Source organism: Centruroides vittatus, unplaced genomic scaffold (assembly GCF_030686945.1).
Source record: "Centruroides vittatus isolate TY-2023 unplaced genomic scaffold, ASM3068694v2 contig_1401, whole genome shotgun sequence".
NCBI classification, from domain to species: domain Eukaryota; kingdom Metazoa; phylum Arthropoda; class Arachnida; order Scorpiones; family Buthidae; genus Centruroides; species Centruroides vittatus.
In genome coordinates, this window is record NW_027120880.1 from 624,305 (window position 1) to 643,145 (window position 18,841).

Consider the following 18,841-nt stretch of genomic DNA (forward strand, 5'->3'; position numbering starts at 1 on the left):
GTTACCTTAGGTAGCCAAGATGGCGGCTCGTCTCTAATTCCAGCAAGGAAACAGTGGGACTCACGTTCTAACCTAACCTATTCTAATAAATTATCATAATTATTAGCAACCAAATTACTAGAATAGGTTAGGTTAGAACATGAGTCCCACTGTTTCCTTGCTGGAATTAGAGACGAGACGCCATCTTGGCTACCTAAGGTAACATTAACCTAATACTCAAAATTAGTTTGGTTCAATCGAGAGCCTATATAGGATTTTATATTCTTTGAGAATTTAGTCTGAAAGCTGGGATGGTAAAGGTGTTGGTCTATCACTCTGGGAGACCTGGATCAAATTTGGGCAGTTGAAAAATCCCAAGAATTTTCACCCCAAACATATCAAGCCCTATCTCTCACCATTCGGTTGCTCATATTGTTGGCCTGACCAAACCCACAATAGGTATGGAATAAAAACTCTCTCAATGCCTGCACAGTGGAGTCAAGAATTGCTTTCATTTTGATTTAGCCTGATCTCTATCACAAAAATGTTTGCAATAAAGTAATAAATTTATCAAAATGACAATTTCTTTTTTGTTGTTAAGGATACATTTTTAAATTTATTTACATCAAATCTTTGCCTTAGAACTTTTACACCCATCCAATTCTGAATGATCATCCTTATAAAGTTATTGCATATGGCAATGCAATGCGAGAACTTAATAAGGATGATGATCATTCAGAATTACAAAGATTAGATCTGTATCTTAGATTCTAATATAATTTTTCAGGGTTCTGTTATATTTTTTTTTATTATATTTATTATATTTATTCTCAGGGTTATATTTTTTTGTAATTTATTGTTTAATTTATAAACACATAATGGAACAATAAATTATGAAATAAACTTATAGCTCTGAGTAAATTTGGAAATCTCTAAGTGAAGTGCTGCTATTATACATTACAGATATAACTCTGTACAAGCAAACCTTAATGTCTATTCATTGAAATAAAACTCGACAATTTATCCCCATAAAGTATTTATTTATATAAACAGATACATTTTCTTAAATATATTTTAACAGAAAATAAAGCAGAAAACACTAATTGGTATTCCTTAATAATTTACTCTTGGTTACCTTTTAGATCAAAACCTAAACTTTATCTTTTGTGTGCAAGCTTTATGTGCTTGTTTAGGCAAGACTGGGCAACGTACCTTCTATCACATTTCTTACACTGAAAGGGCTTATCTCCTTTATGTAATTTCATATGAAGTGTCCATGTCGTTTTTGTAGCTAACTTTTTGCCACAAACTTCACAGGGAAAGGGTCTTTCTCCGGTATGTGTTCGAAGATGTTTATTCAAATCCCCTTTTAATCTGAATTTATTCTTACATTCCTGGCATTCGTACGGTTTCTCGCCCGTGTGAATCGTACTGTGGTTCTTTAAACTAGACCCATCTTTGAAACGCATGTGACATACTTTACACTTATATGGTCTGACTCTCCTATGAACACTCTGATGACTATAAATACTGCTCACAGAGGTAAACTGCTTCTTACATTTTTCACATTCATATTTCCCATCTTCAGTTTGCTTCACTGGAATTACTGATAACAGAGAATTTAATAAAAATTAATAATTATATATATAATATAATGTTAACAATATGCTGATTACAATTTTAATTGACAAATTATTTCATTATTTAGCTAAACAGACATTTCCCACTTAAATATAAGTAATCCAAATAAGCTAAATATAAGTGCATAAGAGCATAGGTAGTTGGTAGTGCACTATAAGATGGCATAGTTGTGGTGTACCTGACTCTCCTTCTCACTGGGCCAAATCCTATTTTGGCTCCTACAAAAGATAGCAGCACAGTTTAAATTACAAAACTGTAAAGCATCTCAAGATCAGTACAAAATATTTTTTCTCCAGTTAAAATATTCAAAGAGAAAATGGCTGGATACTGTCAAAAATGGTTTGGGAAACTGCGCCACGCTTCTCCGCATGGCCACAAGCACACGAGCACACCATTGCCTATAGTGTTTTTGTCTATACCCTGTTAAGTTATAAACTATCATTTTAGAATATAAAATGCTTAATAGATTGCTTTCTGATCACTAAACAGTCAATATAGTTGTTAATAAATAGTTATTTTAATGCAGTAACATGTACAATCTGAATGCCATTCTGCAAACACTACATTTACAATACTGCATGGAAATATAAAAATATAGAGATTTGTTTTAAAAACTGCAGATGAAGATTTACAATAAAAAACACAGAATAAACTGCAACACACATTCTTAACAATATCCCTAACACTTCTGTAAATTGGATAATTAATTGAAAACTATTAGTGATGTCACAAAAGTATGTTCAGGCTTTCTGATATAGGAGATAGTGGTTCATGACATGACATTGTAATGCCTCTTCCACCACCAGCAATAATCAAAATATATATTCTATTTTTGATGTTTAGGACACTTCGAGAAACATCTATGTATGATTCTGGCTTTCTAACCAATTGTATTTGGAACTTTCCCACATGGTTTTGTTAAAGATGTATTGAATTTTGGAAATAATATAAACTTTTTCATATATAAATATTATATTGAGAGATACCCAAACTCCAGAGAATGTATTAAAAACCAAAAGACATTGTACTAAGAAAATGTTATGTAGGAAGATGAACAGGGAATACCTGTTTAACTCATTATTATTAGTCTTATGAATTATTAGTGTCATATTCTGTTACAGATCTAATGAAACAAAAACACTTAAATAAACAATATTAGTTAGTTTATTTATATACACAATAACAGAAAAAAATATAGTAATAATTGATAGAATTATGATTGTAGTATTGTTGCAGCAATTAACTAATGTGAATTGACATACCGTATATTCCGGCGTATAAGACGACCCAACATTTACAGTTAAAATACAGTGGAACCTCGGTATTCGACCTTAATCCGTTCCTGATGTTTGGTCTTATACCGAATAGAACGTATACCAAACCAACCTTTCGCATAAGAAGTAATATAAAAATGATTAATCCGTTCTCATGTAAAAAATACCCTCTTGATATGATATATTAATGGAGTTGTAAAATAATTTAAACACTGTTTGAGCACATTAATAAAAAAATAAATTTTATTATAGATTTTTAAAGTTATTACAGTATATTGTATTATATTATTTAAATCATTAAATCAAATCAAATCAAATCAAACTCTCCTTAATACTAATAATCTGTTTAGAAATGGATTAAACCCCTTTCGCAATGTTAGCAGATTTAATAATGTCTTTATTTTTCACGATCGTTGATATCGTCATTCTCGGAATACAGTATGCAACAGTTAAATCTTGAACACGCATGCCACCTTCATATTTCTCAACAATCTCTTTTTTCAGTTCCATTGTGATTCTAGTCATTTTTTTAGTTTTCTGTTGCTTTTCATCTGCCTTTTTGCAATTCATGATTAATAAAAATAATAAAATTTTACTTACAAATTAAAATCAGAAGAAATTTAACAAAGTTATAAACCGTGGGACTGCGAACGTCTAGTCTGGTCTAGTACACCGATAGTGCTACTTGTTCATAGATGGCGCATATAATTGAATTAAGTTGTATACCGAACAAAAGTCGTATACCAAGCAAAATTTGTTTCGTCCAAACAGGATGTATTCTAAAGCAGATGTATACCAAGGTTCCACTGTATAGAGTTTAGGATATACTCGCCCTATCAGACGACACCCGGTGTATAAGACGACCCCCAACTTTTGAGATGATTTTCCTGGGTTAAAAAGTCGTCTTATATGCCAGAATATACGGTATCTATCAATCATATTAGTTAATTGTTATATTAGTTAAACAATAGAAAGATGCCACCATCTATCTTATTATGTTCATTTATCATTGATGGAAAGACTTGAGAAGAAATACTTTGAAAGCAAGAAAACTTCAGTACACTATAAAAAGAAAATTAAATTTCAGTTTTGAACTAGTGAATCAAACAATAAAAATACAGAATTGAAAAGGCTCATATTACAAAAAAAAATATCTAAGAAGAAATAAATTTAAAAAAAATAATATTTGGAAAATTGCTGTAGTGAAATCCCAAAAGTACAATATCAAACATAATTTTTAAGTCTGCTTAATTTGATTTTGGACAATAAAACTTCACTAAAAAAAAAACAATACTGCCAATGCCTTCAAACACTATCAACACTGAAGTAAAAAATACTTTAGTAAGAACAAAAATAAACCTTGAGTGGCAGATGAAAACCTAAAATTGTGTGACAAAAGACAACAAATCACTCAGATTTCAAATTCAAATAGATCCTGCTTATGAAAGAGCATCTCTATTGTGAAATAAATTAAAACATAACATGAGATGTCTTTCTTTATTTCTTCAATGCAAACCAACAAACAATATATTAAAAAAAAACACATTGTAAGCCAGTGTCACCAGTGTATTTATGAAATTATTAATAAACAGATTAAGGCTATCGTTCATAAGTGTTAGATCAGTCACAAGCAACCTGTGGCTCACAAATTCCTAATATGCAGTAACAATACTGCAAGTGACCCTGAAGCAATATAATTTTATTTTCCTGTTTTCTGCTTCAAGCCTTTATGCAACTCTAAGCTGATATTCATGATGAAAAACATTTAAACTAAACCTGATCAGTAAACAACTTGAGAATAAATAATGTGTGACTAATTTGCATATCATTAACACACATTATTTTAGTACGTAGTGTACTGGCAGTTACAGATATGGTGGTATTAACTTACACCCTGCAACCAGTTGAATAAATTAAACAGTTCTAAATAACTTATGTATATAATTTAAGAACCATATCTACTATAATGGTAAATTGCAACTCAGCAATAACTTGCAAAAACATTAATTTTAAGCCTAACAACAAAATTAGCTTTAAAATTCTAGGTAATCATCATACCTGAATATAGCCATTTAATACACAACTGTAAAATGTTTTAACATGTTGCTGTTTACACATTCTAAACACAGTACACAAATTATTTATAACACAACAACAAAACTATTTGTAATTTATTCTCAACACTAATGAGTAACACTCTGGCACTCCACAAGCAAGTAACACCCAGGCACCCGACAATTAATTAATAAAGGCACAACACTGGTTCTTTGCCAGCCACACAGCCACATGCTCTGGTCAGCACTGCCTGGCCACACCAAAGGAAAAGCACAATTTTTCCCTCTCTAGGCAGGAAGATCTCTTCCCGCATTCTCAAGTCTATAGTTACACAACACACCTGACACGTGTGACAGAGCTGTGGACTGTACATGAACACTATGTAACATAAACACACGTGTTACAATTTTGTTAAATTGAATATCGAACTTAACAACAACAAAGCTAATCAATGTCATAATGTATTTCGGCACCATATGTCGCATGTCATTCAGGCCATAACAAGAAAGCATGGATGACAAGTAGTCCACAAGTTCATTAAATTTTTGCATGCTGTTAATACAAAAATAGAGATGCTCAATAGAAATATGGCTTTCTGCCTCACAGTTGTGTTTCCCACCTATAAGAAGACTAGTTGAGGGATATTGAGGGTTCTTTTTTCTCACTCAACTACATCAATTGTTTGCAGCCTCTGAACAGAGGCATTATCAGATCTGCTAAACAATCATAATTGATTGTTAGCTCAACATGCATTTTTTTTCTCACAAAAAGAAACAATTGGAAATATAAAGCCAGATATTCTTCAAGTCATGCAATTTGTAGTTCTATATGAAGTTCTACAGGAAGACTTCTGTAGAACTTCAGAATGTGCCTGTAACAACAACAGTGTAGTAGTTATGGATGATTTTGTCCAGTCAGAAGATACACAAGTAATGATCTTTTGAAGGATTTTGACATGACAGTGAGACATTGGCTCTATCAGAAGTGAACTCCAAAGAGCATGTAAGCATTGAAAAATGATGATATTGTGATATCAGAATTGTTGATGATCAAGGAAATGTAGGAGCTAACACAGATGGAGGGGAATGACCATGAAAAAGAACCTTCTGAAACTGATTAGTATCATTAGTATGTGTAAACACATATTTGAAGTGTAGCTCAAGAAAATTGTTACTCTTTAGTGGAAAAGTGTAGAAAACGCTAATCAAGGTAATATTAATATCTGAGTAATGTGACAAAAATTATATTTATTATTATTAAAAATTCCTTTAAGTTATATACAAAATAAAAAATAATAGTAATTAGTATATATACATCTGTAATATAAAAAAGATATTTAGTTTTCAGTATGTCATTATCCTCTTTAGAAAGTAAAATTTAATATGAGAGGAGTTACTGGATTCACAATTTAAATATAAAAAACTATATGAAAAATTACGAAACAAACCTTTACGTTTCTTTTTCTTCTTCTTCTTACTATTCATTTTACGACGGGAAACCGCAATCTTCTCTGCAAGCCACTCCACTTTCTATAAAAAAAATAAAATAACATAAAAATATTTTAAATACATTATCTAAATTTTACATCAATTCATAACCAATAGTCCTAGCATAATGTTACGATTGTGTTATGTAAATACCAGATATAATATGCAAAAACAAAGCTCCATATATTAGAATAATTCATCTTTGTATCTAAAATGTATGATTAATTTGCATTTAAGAAAAAATATCTCAGAAAGTTAACTCCATACCACATCTATATAAACATTGAAATATACTATTTTTGTACATGTTGTTATTATACAAATAGATAAATTGACTAATGTAATTTCACAATAAAGTATTTCACTATGAAATTGTAACAAACTAGCTTTATGGAGAAGGCAACAGAATGACTACCCAGCACGTAAATAAGGGTTATCTATAGGCTGGTCATAATTTCTTGATACCAAATGGAGATAGAGGAGAAGCAGCTGATAAATATAGGCAGTTACTAAAATTTCATAAGGAAATATAGATGGGCATTATTAACAATTTGTTAGTACAGTATTGTTGATATTAATTGGTGGCATAAACTTTAATTTAGCATAAAAAAGCATACAGAAATTTCTCTTAAGATTTTATTTTTGAAAATCTAATAATGAAACAGTGATATTTTTATTACAGTACAATATCAAATTTAATAGTTGGGTTGATGTAGGTTTATTACAGTCAAATCAAGCATATGTTTTGAATGATTGTATTTTGTAAATGTTGAAAATGCAACATGCATCATCATCATAAAATATGAACATGCAATTTTAATGCATTGTAAGTTGCAGTTTTGATTTATAATTATTGTTTTTATGGCTTCAACATTTAACTTCAAGTTCTCTTTTGACTACTGGAATTCACGAGTGAAAATATTCTTTATAAAAGAAATTGTACTTCCTCACAAAAGGCTAGTTTTATTATGTTATCAAAATCTTGACATTTAAGATCTTTTTGTGCATTTCATTAAATATTTTGACTCATCTGTCAATTATATTAATTTTTCTTCTTTCAGATTTTGGTTAAATTTCAGATGCATATACTGTCATGGTGGATTGTCTCCGATCCCAGCAATCAGAATACAGGGAACAGTGTGGACGCACGTTCTAACCTAACCTATTCTAATAGTTTGGTTGCTAATAATTATGGTAATTTATTCGAATAGGTTAGGTTATGTTAGAATGTGCGTCCCCACTGTTCCGTCTTCTGATTGCTGGGATTGGAGACGAGCCGCCATGACAGTATACACATTTGAAATTTAACCCAGATTTCTTCAAATGTTTGGTTTCTGTGTCTTTATTAGCATCCATTGATCAAATTGTTGAATTTCATGCCACTTCTTCCTTAGTAATATACCCTTATTGATACAGAATAAACATTTTCTAACAACCACAGTTCGGAATACAATATACAAACTAGAGAGCTAAAATTTCTAATTTTCAAAAAAATTTGACTAAAATGATAGAATTGTTTCACTTGTGGGCATTTCTATGGTCTCAGGCACCAGCTGATTGACGTATTTAGCACAGTTATTACCACAGATATCAGCTTCCATTTTCCAGAAATTCAGAGTTTGTTTTCAGTCAAGTCAAACTATGTTAGCAGTGTTAATATTTTTGAAGACATACTCTTAGGTATCATGCTCAGCAATATTAAATTTCTGACACGTAATAACAATATACAATTCATCTGATATGACTAAATTCTTTGCATTCATAACAAAGGAGTGCTCACCCTGCAACAATTACGAATCCAGTCATTCCCTTTATTTCTATGAAATACAGTAGAGTTTCTAACCTTATGTTAGCTATAAGTCCAGTGTTTTATTTTGTTTGTTAAAATATTTATTCTAATCCAGGAATGAAGCATTTGTCTCACAATTAATAATTCTACAAAGTTCACAAAATGTGGGGTAATTCACACTGTATATTAGTTCTAGTGAAAACCAATGAACAGTTATCCAAATTTTTCAGCTTGCTATACAATTAATAGTACACATCTTACCTTTCACATCTCTTGTTAATTAAATAATATATTTACATAATCCTTGGTCTTTAATCCTAGCACAATAAAACTATACTTGCTTACTGAAGAGACAATATCATAAAATAAAATAAACAACCATTCAAACTTCAGCAAAAATTCTTTAATCTTAAGAACGTTTTCAAACGCATTAAGCGTCCATCTTCAGTTACTTCTTTAAATCAAATATGAAATTCGAACAAATATTACATAAATTAACGGTACAATTACAATAAATAAATAAAATAAAATAAAATAAAATAAAAAACAGGATTATCGTAATTTACAAAATTATGCCAATATTTCATAAACAAATAAAAATAAAACAAAAATAAAACAAAAAATAATACATCCGAACAACGGCTTTGCAGCATGGCTACAGAACAGAAAAAATAGATACTCTCATCAAGAAGGATCATAACCGAACGTGGGATGAATAGAAACCAACCAAGAGAAAAAGTGATCCTCAATTACATTCCTTTTCTTAAGCCGTTAGTTAAGAGGATTTCCAAGAATAAGAATTTGCAAATTGTTTATCGATGCAATCCCACTATATACAAGCTTTTAAGGAATGATAAGATGAAGTATGAGCATAATTCCCTAACCTAGCACAATGAAGTACATGTTGCAAGAAGAGCCAAAATGCCCAATATCTAATAGCTCAATTAACTTTGAATCTGGAATAAAACTTTGAAGATCATAAGGTTGATGATCAGAATAGTTTTCCTCCTCTTGATATAAGAAGAAAAATTAAACAAACATAAAGTATCAGATATTTAGGAATGGTTAACATGAAACTTTTTTTGTGTGGAATTAGAAAGTGTTTTCTGTTGCATTTTCACAGAAGCCAATCACGAACTCCCCACCATGCCACTTACTCTTACGAGTATCTTTATGCCAAAGCAATCCAATATAACTTAAAACTGGTTATTTTTTCTCAAAAAACTATTTACACTTCAGGGTTTCTAATTATTTAATTTGCAAACTTTAATTTTAAACACAAAATATTTAAAAGCTGAGTAATCATTTTATTGCCTTCCTCTGTCACTTAGTATTATTATAAACTTTTCTCTATTATCAATTGAGGACTGATTAAAGTGACAAAAAAGCAAAGCAAAAGAATTAATGAAAAAAGTGTGTGCACAAGGCATGCATCATTAAATTCCTTGATTAATTATAAGAAAAAAATTAATATTAGTGTAAAATGTGGTTGTATGTTGTAAAGTTAGCTTTATTTTCACCCATCACATCTGGTATAAACTCTCTCAATTCACCAAACCTATCAATGACATTATTATTTTTATCTACCTGCTCGAACTCTCTATTAAGTTCCTCTATTTGTTCTTCGGAATTCTCAACATCAATAACTAGTGTTTCTACAAAACTGTCTGGATGTTCTTTTACCTCTTCTGCTGCCTGACCATCATCACAATTTCCATTTTTACTTACAGGATGATTTTCAGCAGCATTATTTTTCAAGTTAATAACTGTAGCCTTTGGTTTCAATTTAACAACATTATTTTCCAGAAGTACTTGCCTAGCCTTTTCATAATCAGCTTTAGCAGGTTTATATACATTTCCCTTCTTTTTCTGTAGTGCTGTCGAGACCTTATTATTTTGAACAGCATCCAAAATGTTGTTTTCCTCCGATTTATTCTCAGAGTTTGATGCATCATTCCCTTCAGCCTTCGCCTCCTCAGTCACGCGGTTTGCATCTGGTTGGCTGTTTAAAGTTGTCATATTTCACTTCTTAGTGGTGACGTTGCTCTCCTTTCCTTATAAAATAAGCATTCTCCTCCTCGAAAATATTAAATATTTCTGACTAAAATAACATTATAATTTAATTAATAAGAAAATTGGAACAATTTTTACCTTCCTCATTACAGTAATATACCGAAAGGCTGCATCCGCAATGCAGCCCCTGCCTTTTAGGATTGAGACGTTATGTCAAAAATAACAATAAATATATGTAAAGCAATAAAATTTATTATTAATTTATTAATATATTTCATTGTCTTTTAGATAATATTATCAAGATTTCTTTATTTATAATTACGTTCGTTCCAGATTTAATATATTATTTATTCGTGTTTACTGCCAGCACTGGTAGAGTTCGCGGATAATTAGCCTAATTGAACCTAATAAGGAAAATACTTTAAATTATTTTAATAAATTGAAATTATGAAATGAGATTATTATTGTTACTAATATTTTAAATTGATATTTTTAACTATTATTGTTACTAATATCAGAGAGAAGCATTTTAAGCATTACTGTTACCAGAGTCGGTAGATTAACTGGTCTTTCGACTCATAGTTCAAACTTAGCTAGAGCCAATTTTTGCCGCTAGTTGGCGCCACTGTTGGCAGAAGAGCCTTGTTCTTGCTTTGGATATACAGAACTCAGTGATTTCGACCTATAATAATTGTTTTTTTTAGCTACATAAAAATGCCAACGTGCTTTGTGCCAGGATGCAAGGCAGGATATAAGTCATCGAACGAGAAGAGACATTTCTTCCGTGTTCCTAGCGATAAGATTGAGAAGTGGATGCGATGCATTCCACGAGACGACAAGAAGCTAACAAGTAAATGTTATGTTTGTGACGTACATTTTGCGAGTAGATTTATTTTAAAAACCTACTCCCATGTTATAAATGGAGAGAAAGTAGAAATTCCACGAGATCGCTGGGCATTAACGTCAGATGCATATCCATCAAACTTCCCTAATTGTCCTAAGTACATTAGTAAGTCTGTACCTCAAAAACGATCAACGCGATGTCTCACAAGAAATGAAGAACCATCTACGAAGAGATACCGAAAAGTCAATACCAAAGGTAAATATTTATATGTTTTTTATGTAATCTTAATCCTTAGTGAGCCATGTAACTTTTTGCCCTTGCCTGAGTTGCAGTGGGTCTCTCGGACCCTGTGTTTTAATATAAATTTTTCGATTGGAAGCTTAAGACATCTAGTCTAAGTAAAATCAAATAAAAAAACGTTCTAATCTCATGTTGATCGGGCCGAAAAGTTGGAAAAATATAAATTTTTTCAGTATTTTTAAGGAACATTTTATATTTAAAAAATGCTAACTAAAGATTGAGCTGGGTTTGTGAGACCCACTGTGATTCACTGAGGGCTATCTCTCTGTGGCCTAACTTTTCTTATAAATACTTTAAGATTAATTGTCTGATTTTTTTAATATTTTTTTATCAATCATTAGATTTGCATGATACACACTCTCAAGTAACAACTGTAGAAAATGAAATAGAAGAACCCTCCACATCTGAAGCAGCAACTACACAGCATCCTGAGCTGTTATATGTCAATAAAATCTCTGCTTTGCAGTCTGAATTGTTAAAAGTCAAAGAGGATTTGTATCGGTGCAGAAAGCAAAAGATGATCTATAAGAAGAAACTGAAAACTCTTCAAACAGAAAATCTCAAGCTTCATCAAGAAAATGCTGAACTTAAAATAAAACAGTTGTCAGCTGATAAACTTGATTCCTTACCACCGAGACAGAAACTTGTAATAGAGCACATGCTGAAAGCATGCCATATAAAAAGCAAAAAGGGTATGAGATATGACATTAATTGGTTACTTGACTGTTTGCTTTTAAAAATTAGGTCACCATCTGTCTATGAATTTTTGAGAAATAATGATTACTTGCCTTTACCTTGTCAGTCTACACTGCATCAATATATCAGAGGCATTAATGCCAAATTTGGATTTGATGAAGATCTTTTTGTTATTTTAAAGTCAAAATTGGAGACTATTCCACAAACAGAATGCCAGGGAGTTTTAATTTTTGATGAAATTACACTTCAAAAACATATAGAACTTTCAAAAGCTACTGGTGAAATGATTGGACTTGTTGATTGTGGTGATAATTCTGTGTTGCCACAGAGTGAATTTACAGCAGGTGATCATGGCCTAGTGTTTATGTTCAGACCTCACTTTGCTAGTTGGGTACAATGTATTGGCACATTCTGTTCAAAAAGCTCTGTCCCAGGTTCTACTGTTGCAAAACTTATTTTGCAAGCAATTATTCATTTAGAGCAGTGTGGTATAATAGTCAATGCAATAGTTTGTGATGGTGCCAGCACAAACAAAGCAGCTTTAAAAGCTTTAGGAATTTGTGCAGACACAAATAATGTACAATGCTCATTTACAAATCCTGCTGCAGATAGACAAGTACTGGCAATTATTGATGTACCACATATTTTAAAATGTATGCGAAACAATCTTTTGAAAAGTAGATACTTTCAGGTAAAACTAAGAAAATAAAGTGTTTTCACCTAATTTATAATATAAGCCATTGCATTATTCTTCATTTTTACTTTTAGTTTCCTGAAGGAAGGGTTGAATTACAGCATTTTAAAGCAGTTGTTGATGAAGATTCCAAATTACCAAAGGGATTAAAGGCATGTCCCAAAGTAACTGAAATACATGTTAATCCCAATAACTTCCAGAGAATGAGTGTATTGCTGGCAGCTCAAGTAACACTTTTTTTTTTTTACTTATATAATCTGATTTGATAAGAATACTTTTATTTATCTCATTTCTTTATAGATATTTAGTAATACTTTTGCTGATGCTATGCTGTTTTATAAACAGCGTGAGGTTGCTAGCCTAAAGAATGCAGATGTTACAATAAGTTTCATACGTCGCATCAATGCTCTTTTTGATGCTTTAAATCGCAGATTGCCACAGGATGGAATCAGACATGATTCAAATGATCTCAAGGTAATAGTAATGATTCACTAGGAAAAACTATAAATGTTTTAATAAACAACTTTTTTAAAATAGGTTATTGAAGAATCTCTAGAATGGTTAAATAGATGGGAAACATTCAGATTACAGATTGAAAGCAGTGATCAAAAGGGATTTTTGAGCCACCAGACAGCAGAAAATCTACGCTTGACGCTAACTAGTATCTCAGCACTCATTAAACAATTGCTTCCAAACTCATATTATATCTTGACAGCTCACTTTAATCAGGACCCATTAGAGGTAAAACTGACTTAGTGTAATGATTATATAATCTTGTATTAAACTCTTAACTTATGTTTTCTTTTCAATTAGCGTTTCTTTGGAATGATAAGACAAGGAAGTGGAAGCAATTCTCATCCCACAACAGTACAGTTCTTATACCTGTATAGACTGATGACTGTGTACAGTTTGGTTCGTCCTCCCAAACGAGCATCAGTTCAAACTGATCCTGGATCTTCCCTTGTTACTTTAAAAAATCTTCTTCAGAGTCATAAAAAACCATTTAAGGAAGTTCAAGAACAATTGGAAGAACATTTACAAAATTTGCTTTGTAATCCAAGCCTGCCCTGTGGAGATCCTACTGATAATGAATTATTAGATCACGATTATTGTGCACCAGAAACATTTAAGTTTATTTTACATTATTTAGGAGGTTACATTGTTCGTCATCTGCTGCCATCACTTGGTTGTGATGAATGCAAAAATATATTAACAGCAAAACCTGAAGATGCTGCACCAGAGAAGACATTTACATTCATCAAATCTCGAGGAGGTTTGTTATATCCAAGCTATAAGCTTTGCCAATTGATGTACTGGGCAGAAAGCAAAGTATGTGAACAATTAACAAACCCAAACATGAATGTTTATTTTTCAATAATGGATATTATATTAAATCAGTGTTCTGTTACATTGATGATAGGATGCCACAATGCTGGTCACAAGTCCTACTTGACCTCCAGATTTTTGCACTTTTTTGTTACCTGTCGATTGCATTTTTTCACGCGAACGATTAATCAATCATTTATTTCATCAATTGAAAGTAAAAAACATAGAAAAATTTCTCACTTAAAGTAAATTTTAATAGCGCAAATAATAATAATTATTATTATAATTATAATTATGTGTAATATAATTTGTTTGTATGTATAATAAATTTTTAACGTATAATAAATTGGCATAATAGCACAATTTAATAATTGTACTATTATTTCAGTTTTGTTCCTTGTCATTTATTTAACTGAATATCAATCTTTATTAAATAAACATTTCTCAGCGATGGAAGGTGTTTAATGTTTTATTAAGTGTCATTTATTTATCCATAAACCTGGTTTTGGGTTTAAATAAAAGCCTTTTCATTCTTATAATAAAATTCATAGAAAATTATGAAATCGAACTCGAAGGTTATATAACTTTCAATTAAAAAAAAAATATTCGACCTCACTGCGATTCGATCTAGCGCTCTTGTAGTGATTGCAATGCCCCTGGTGGTAACATTTGTCTCTAGTTGATTTTAGCTACTAGCGAAGATAGGTAGTCGAAAGACCAGTTAATCTACCGACTCTGCTGTTACTAATTCTTAAAACTTTTCTCTTCATCGATTACTCTATGCACATATTTTTTTTTTTTTTTTTTTTTTTTTGCTCTTTTCGCCCTGTGGGCACTAAGAGGGCCTCTTATAGCATTATGGTTCGGCCAGGTCTACAATGGGGCGGCCGGGTGGTGAAAGATTGGGACCCACATATCCGGTCGGACCACTCCCGAAAAATTTCTGGGGATTTTTCGACCCGTCCGGATTCGATCCCGGATCCCCAGAGCGGTAAGCTGTTACCTTGACTGCTCGGCCATCCGCCTGTACTCTATGCACATTGCATACTAATTTGCGAGCTTGGCTACTTAAAAGCTTTACTTATGTATGGTTTCTCCACGAGTCCGTCGAAAATTTGGACTAGGTGTTATTCGTACTAATAGAGTTAGGATACTAAGTTACCATCTTAATGCATGCATGCTAGATAGCACAACCCTTCTTATTTTGGCAGCTAGATTAGGTTTTGAAGCAATAGTCGTAGGTTTAATCAAAGCGCGAATGTTTACCTGAAGGTCCTGCCAAGGCCGTATAATCTAGACGGCCTTGTCCATCAGGCTGCAGCTATAAATAATGTAGATACAGTAGTCCAAGTGTGTTATGAATACACAGTGCAAGCAGGAATCCACATATTAACAAAAGGAAACTGTTTCCGATAAATGGATAAAGGAATAAAACCTTAGCTGCGAAAAGCATGTAACCTTCCGAAATGTAGATCGGAACCTCACTTTCGAACCCGAAGTAATATTTAAAAGTTCGGTCAGTTTGAACAAACGAATCAGCTGACAGATTGCACCGCTGTTTGGGTTTAAAAAATACAGCAACAAGTTGCTTAATTAACTTTCTCGTCAACATTTAAAATTGTGTTTGGCGCCATCTACTATGATACTTTATTTTAAAAATTTTATATAATTAATTATCATAAAATGGCAAAAACATTAATTTTAAAATAGAAATGAATTTTATAAAAAAAAAACTTGAATGTTAATAACGAGTAAAATCTTCAAGTCCGATAAAGTCCGACCCTACACCCATATGATATACATCCCTTCTATCTTCTCACCCCTTCGACCATTAACCATCAAAATTTACTAGCATCAATCTCCCAAATACACAAACTTCCTTGCAAAATTTCAGAATTTTTCAACTAAAGAAACTAGATTTATTAAGGATTAATTATAATCTAACTAAACATTTAAGTTAATTATCTCTATTTCAAGTGTTAAACCGAACCAAAGTTAAGTTTACTACCTAATTGTGTAAAAAGTTTTACTGGTTTATAGTGACCAGTCCAAATAATAAAAGTTTCTTAAGTATTTAAAAAAAATGTTTTATTTCTTTAAAAAAATCCGTAAATTGCTGGATAGATAGATAGATAGATAACACTTTATTGCACCAAAAATACATCCGCGCTGGATCCAGCTGGAATGATGTTGGTCCAGCAAAAATCCAGCTGGATTGAAAACACTGCTGGATTGCAATCCGTAGTACGAACGTAGAAGCAGAAAAAAAAGAAAAAAACAATAGTCGAGAGGCAGGTTGCGCGTCGGCGTAAACAGAGTAGCATGGTAGAATGGCAGATGAGTTTCAGTAAGTGTGAGGTCTTTCGCTGTTCAAATGGTGTAAATTTATAAAAATATTTGCAAGAACTTTGTGTCGTCGTAATTTCACAATTTCTACGAAATTCCCGGACGAAATTAATAGTTCATCCGGACAGTGAGTCAATTCCCGGACTGTCCGGGTGAAAACCGGACGGGTGGTAACACTATTTCTTACCTATATTTTTATTTGATAAGTGAGCGTTTTTGGCAACACACTTCTATATTTTTGAATTTTGGAAATACGTCAACCGAGAAAAATATCCCAGTATCATCAAATGTAGCGAATATATTTATTCTTGTTTCGGATCTTCATACCTGTGTGAATTGGCATTTTCATACTTAAAGTTAACGAAGACTAAACAACATTCTGTCCTCACTGATTCCCATACTGAAGACTCATTATTATTATTGTGAAAATTCGAACCCGCCGGAACAAAAATCTAGCAATAAAAATGTTTTATTGTATGTTTCCCACGGAGTCAGGAATGAATCACAAGGAAGTAAATCCAAAATGTGGTGGTTGGTAAAGAAGAGTAACGTGACCAAAAAGATAAAAGGGGGAACAGAGAGGGAATGGGGGCGGTTACACAGTGTCCGTCTATTCCTATCAAGTCCCGTTACGCAGTGTCCGTCCGGAAGGAAGCCGACGCCGGAGACAAAGACCGAGCCGAGAATACTTTTCCGAATTTCGTACGAGGACCCATCCACTCCAACCAGCGCCGGATTAAACCTCTAGCGGGCCTAGAGAACATTTAAATTGGGGCCCCATTTAAATAAGTTGCTTTTAAACAAATCTTATATAATGTAAGATTAGCGTAGCTAGCATGGGTGACACCCGGTGCGGATATCGTGGTGTCACCCAAGTCACACCGTAGTGTCACCCTTTTTCAACTCTTTTATAAAACATTACTGAATTGTAATATCTTCGCACTCGAGCAACTTGAACGCTACATCGAATATGCGATGTCGCGACGTAAAAGTTTAGATTTAGAAAATAAATCATAACCATAGGTGGCCCTAGGAATATTTCTAGATGGTGCGAGAGATCTCGTGGCGCACATTACTTCTGAACGGACGGGTGACTATTGACCTTTTTTTTAATTAGATAATAGCTAGCCAAGCAGAGCTTAGTAGGAATTGTTAAATACAGCCTTTTCTATTCTATCTTATTTCTTAAATAATTTTTAACTCGTTTTGAAACAGAAAAATCTTCTGCACTGGAGCCGGGCCCTCCGAATTACGGGCCTTAGACATTTGTCTACTTTGCCTTTCGATAATCCGGCCCTGATCACGATACTTATGAGAAGCTGCAGTTGAGCCAATCGCATAAATTTGCAAATTCTTTAAAACTTTTACTGTTTTTGGACAACCCATATCATATTTTGGCGAAGTCATATAAAAATACAGTAGAAATAGAACATTATGGAATATAAACATAAATTTCAGATACTATAAATAAATGCATACCTGTGTATCTTCAATACTGCTGGGCAGTTTGTACTTTTAACTTTTCTATGACTGTTAACTCTAGGTTTGCAAAGAAAATAACTATGCTGACAACGGAATGCAGTTTTATTAAAGTATTTATTATTTTTCAATTTTGGATATGTTGAATCAACACGCCATTCATCAAATGTTCTTTCCAGAAAATGCTTTAGTCAATCCTAAATATTTACACATTACTTAAAAAACAAAAAATTTTAGGCTGAAAATATATTAAAAGTTCTGCACTTTAATCACACAGTCAATATTGATTGCATTGCATTCAACAGATAAAATAACACCGCCTGTATTTTCAGTGATTTTACAGTTATCGTATCGACATTCTTCAGACAAATTTTGTTTATAATAATTTGACTCTGTGCCTTCTGTTTCACTCATTTTTTAATTCGGCGATGATGATAATGTTGAAAACAGAATAAGATCCTGGGAACTACGACTCGCCATCTTCATTCCATCATGTGATTAGGTGACGTCAAAACAGACCGTAAATTAGAATTGTGCGTTAAGCACCGACTTTACTTCCAAAATTTGTTTAAACTTCTTTTTTGACAATATTAATATTATATTTTAATTAAATAATTAGCCAAATGTCGCTATAAAATTAGTTTCCAGATTAAAATTTTTGTTTCAAATTTTTTTTTAAATTTTGAATTAAACATTTTTTAAACTGACGCAAAACAGGGAAGAAAAAAGCGCAACTTGTTTATGAATACAAAATGTGTGCTAATGCATTAATAATATCATATTTATGTACTGTACAGTTTATACATGTTACTTTTTTCTAATGCCCAGCAATTAATGTACTGTACAGTACTCGTTTGTAATAAACATCGTTGAAACAGAAATAAATAAATGTACACCGGATATTTTTCAAAAATTACA

At 32.2% G+C, this 18,841-nt stretch overlaps 1 protein-coding gene across 2 annotated transcripts; it reads right to left on the minus strand.

Annotated features, from left to right (window-relative positions):
* Positions 1–998: 998 nt before the first annotated feature.
* LOC136968152 (zinc finger protein interacting with ribonucleoprotein K-like) lies at positions 999–10,440 on the minus strand. Of its 2 annotated transcripts, XM_067262114.1 has the most exons (4): positions 10,377–10,440; positions 9,813–10,302; positions 6,397–6,478; positions 999–1,585 (listed from the first exon to the last, which is right to left on the minus strand). In XM_067262114.1, exons 2-4 carry the CDS (start codon positions 10,242–10,244, stop codon positions 1,137–1,139), a joined length of 963 nt encoding a protein of 320 aa, XP_067118215.1. In that variant the 5' UTR covers positions 10,245–10,302; positions 10,377–10,440; the 3' UTR covers positions 999–1,136. The 2 variants fall into 2 exon arrangements, with proteins under 2 accessions (XP_067118215.1, XP_067118214.1); XM_067262113.1 differs by lacking the exon at positions 10,377–10,440 and having other exon boundaries at positions 9,813–10,370.
* Positions 10,441–18,841: the final 8,401 nt, after the last annotated feature.

Bases quoted from the DNA above. Each gene is read 5' to 3' on its own strand.
- LOC136968152 (XM_067262114.1), bottom strand. From the start codon at position 10,244: ATGACAACTTTAAACAGCCAACCAGATGCAAACCGCGTGACTGAGGAG. The intron at 6,479-9,812 runs GTAGATAAAAAT...TTTTTTTTATAG, and splicing joins TTAATAGAGAGTTCGAGCAG to AAAGTGGAGTGGCTTGCAGA. The intron at 1,586-6,396 runs GTTTGTTTCGTA...CTCTGTTATCAG, and splicing joins GAAGAAAAAGAAACGTAAAG to TAATTCCAGTGAAGCAAACT.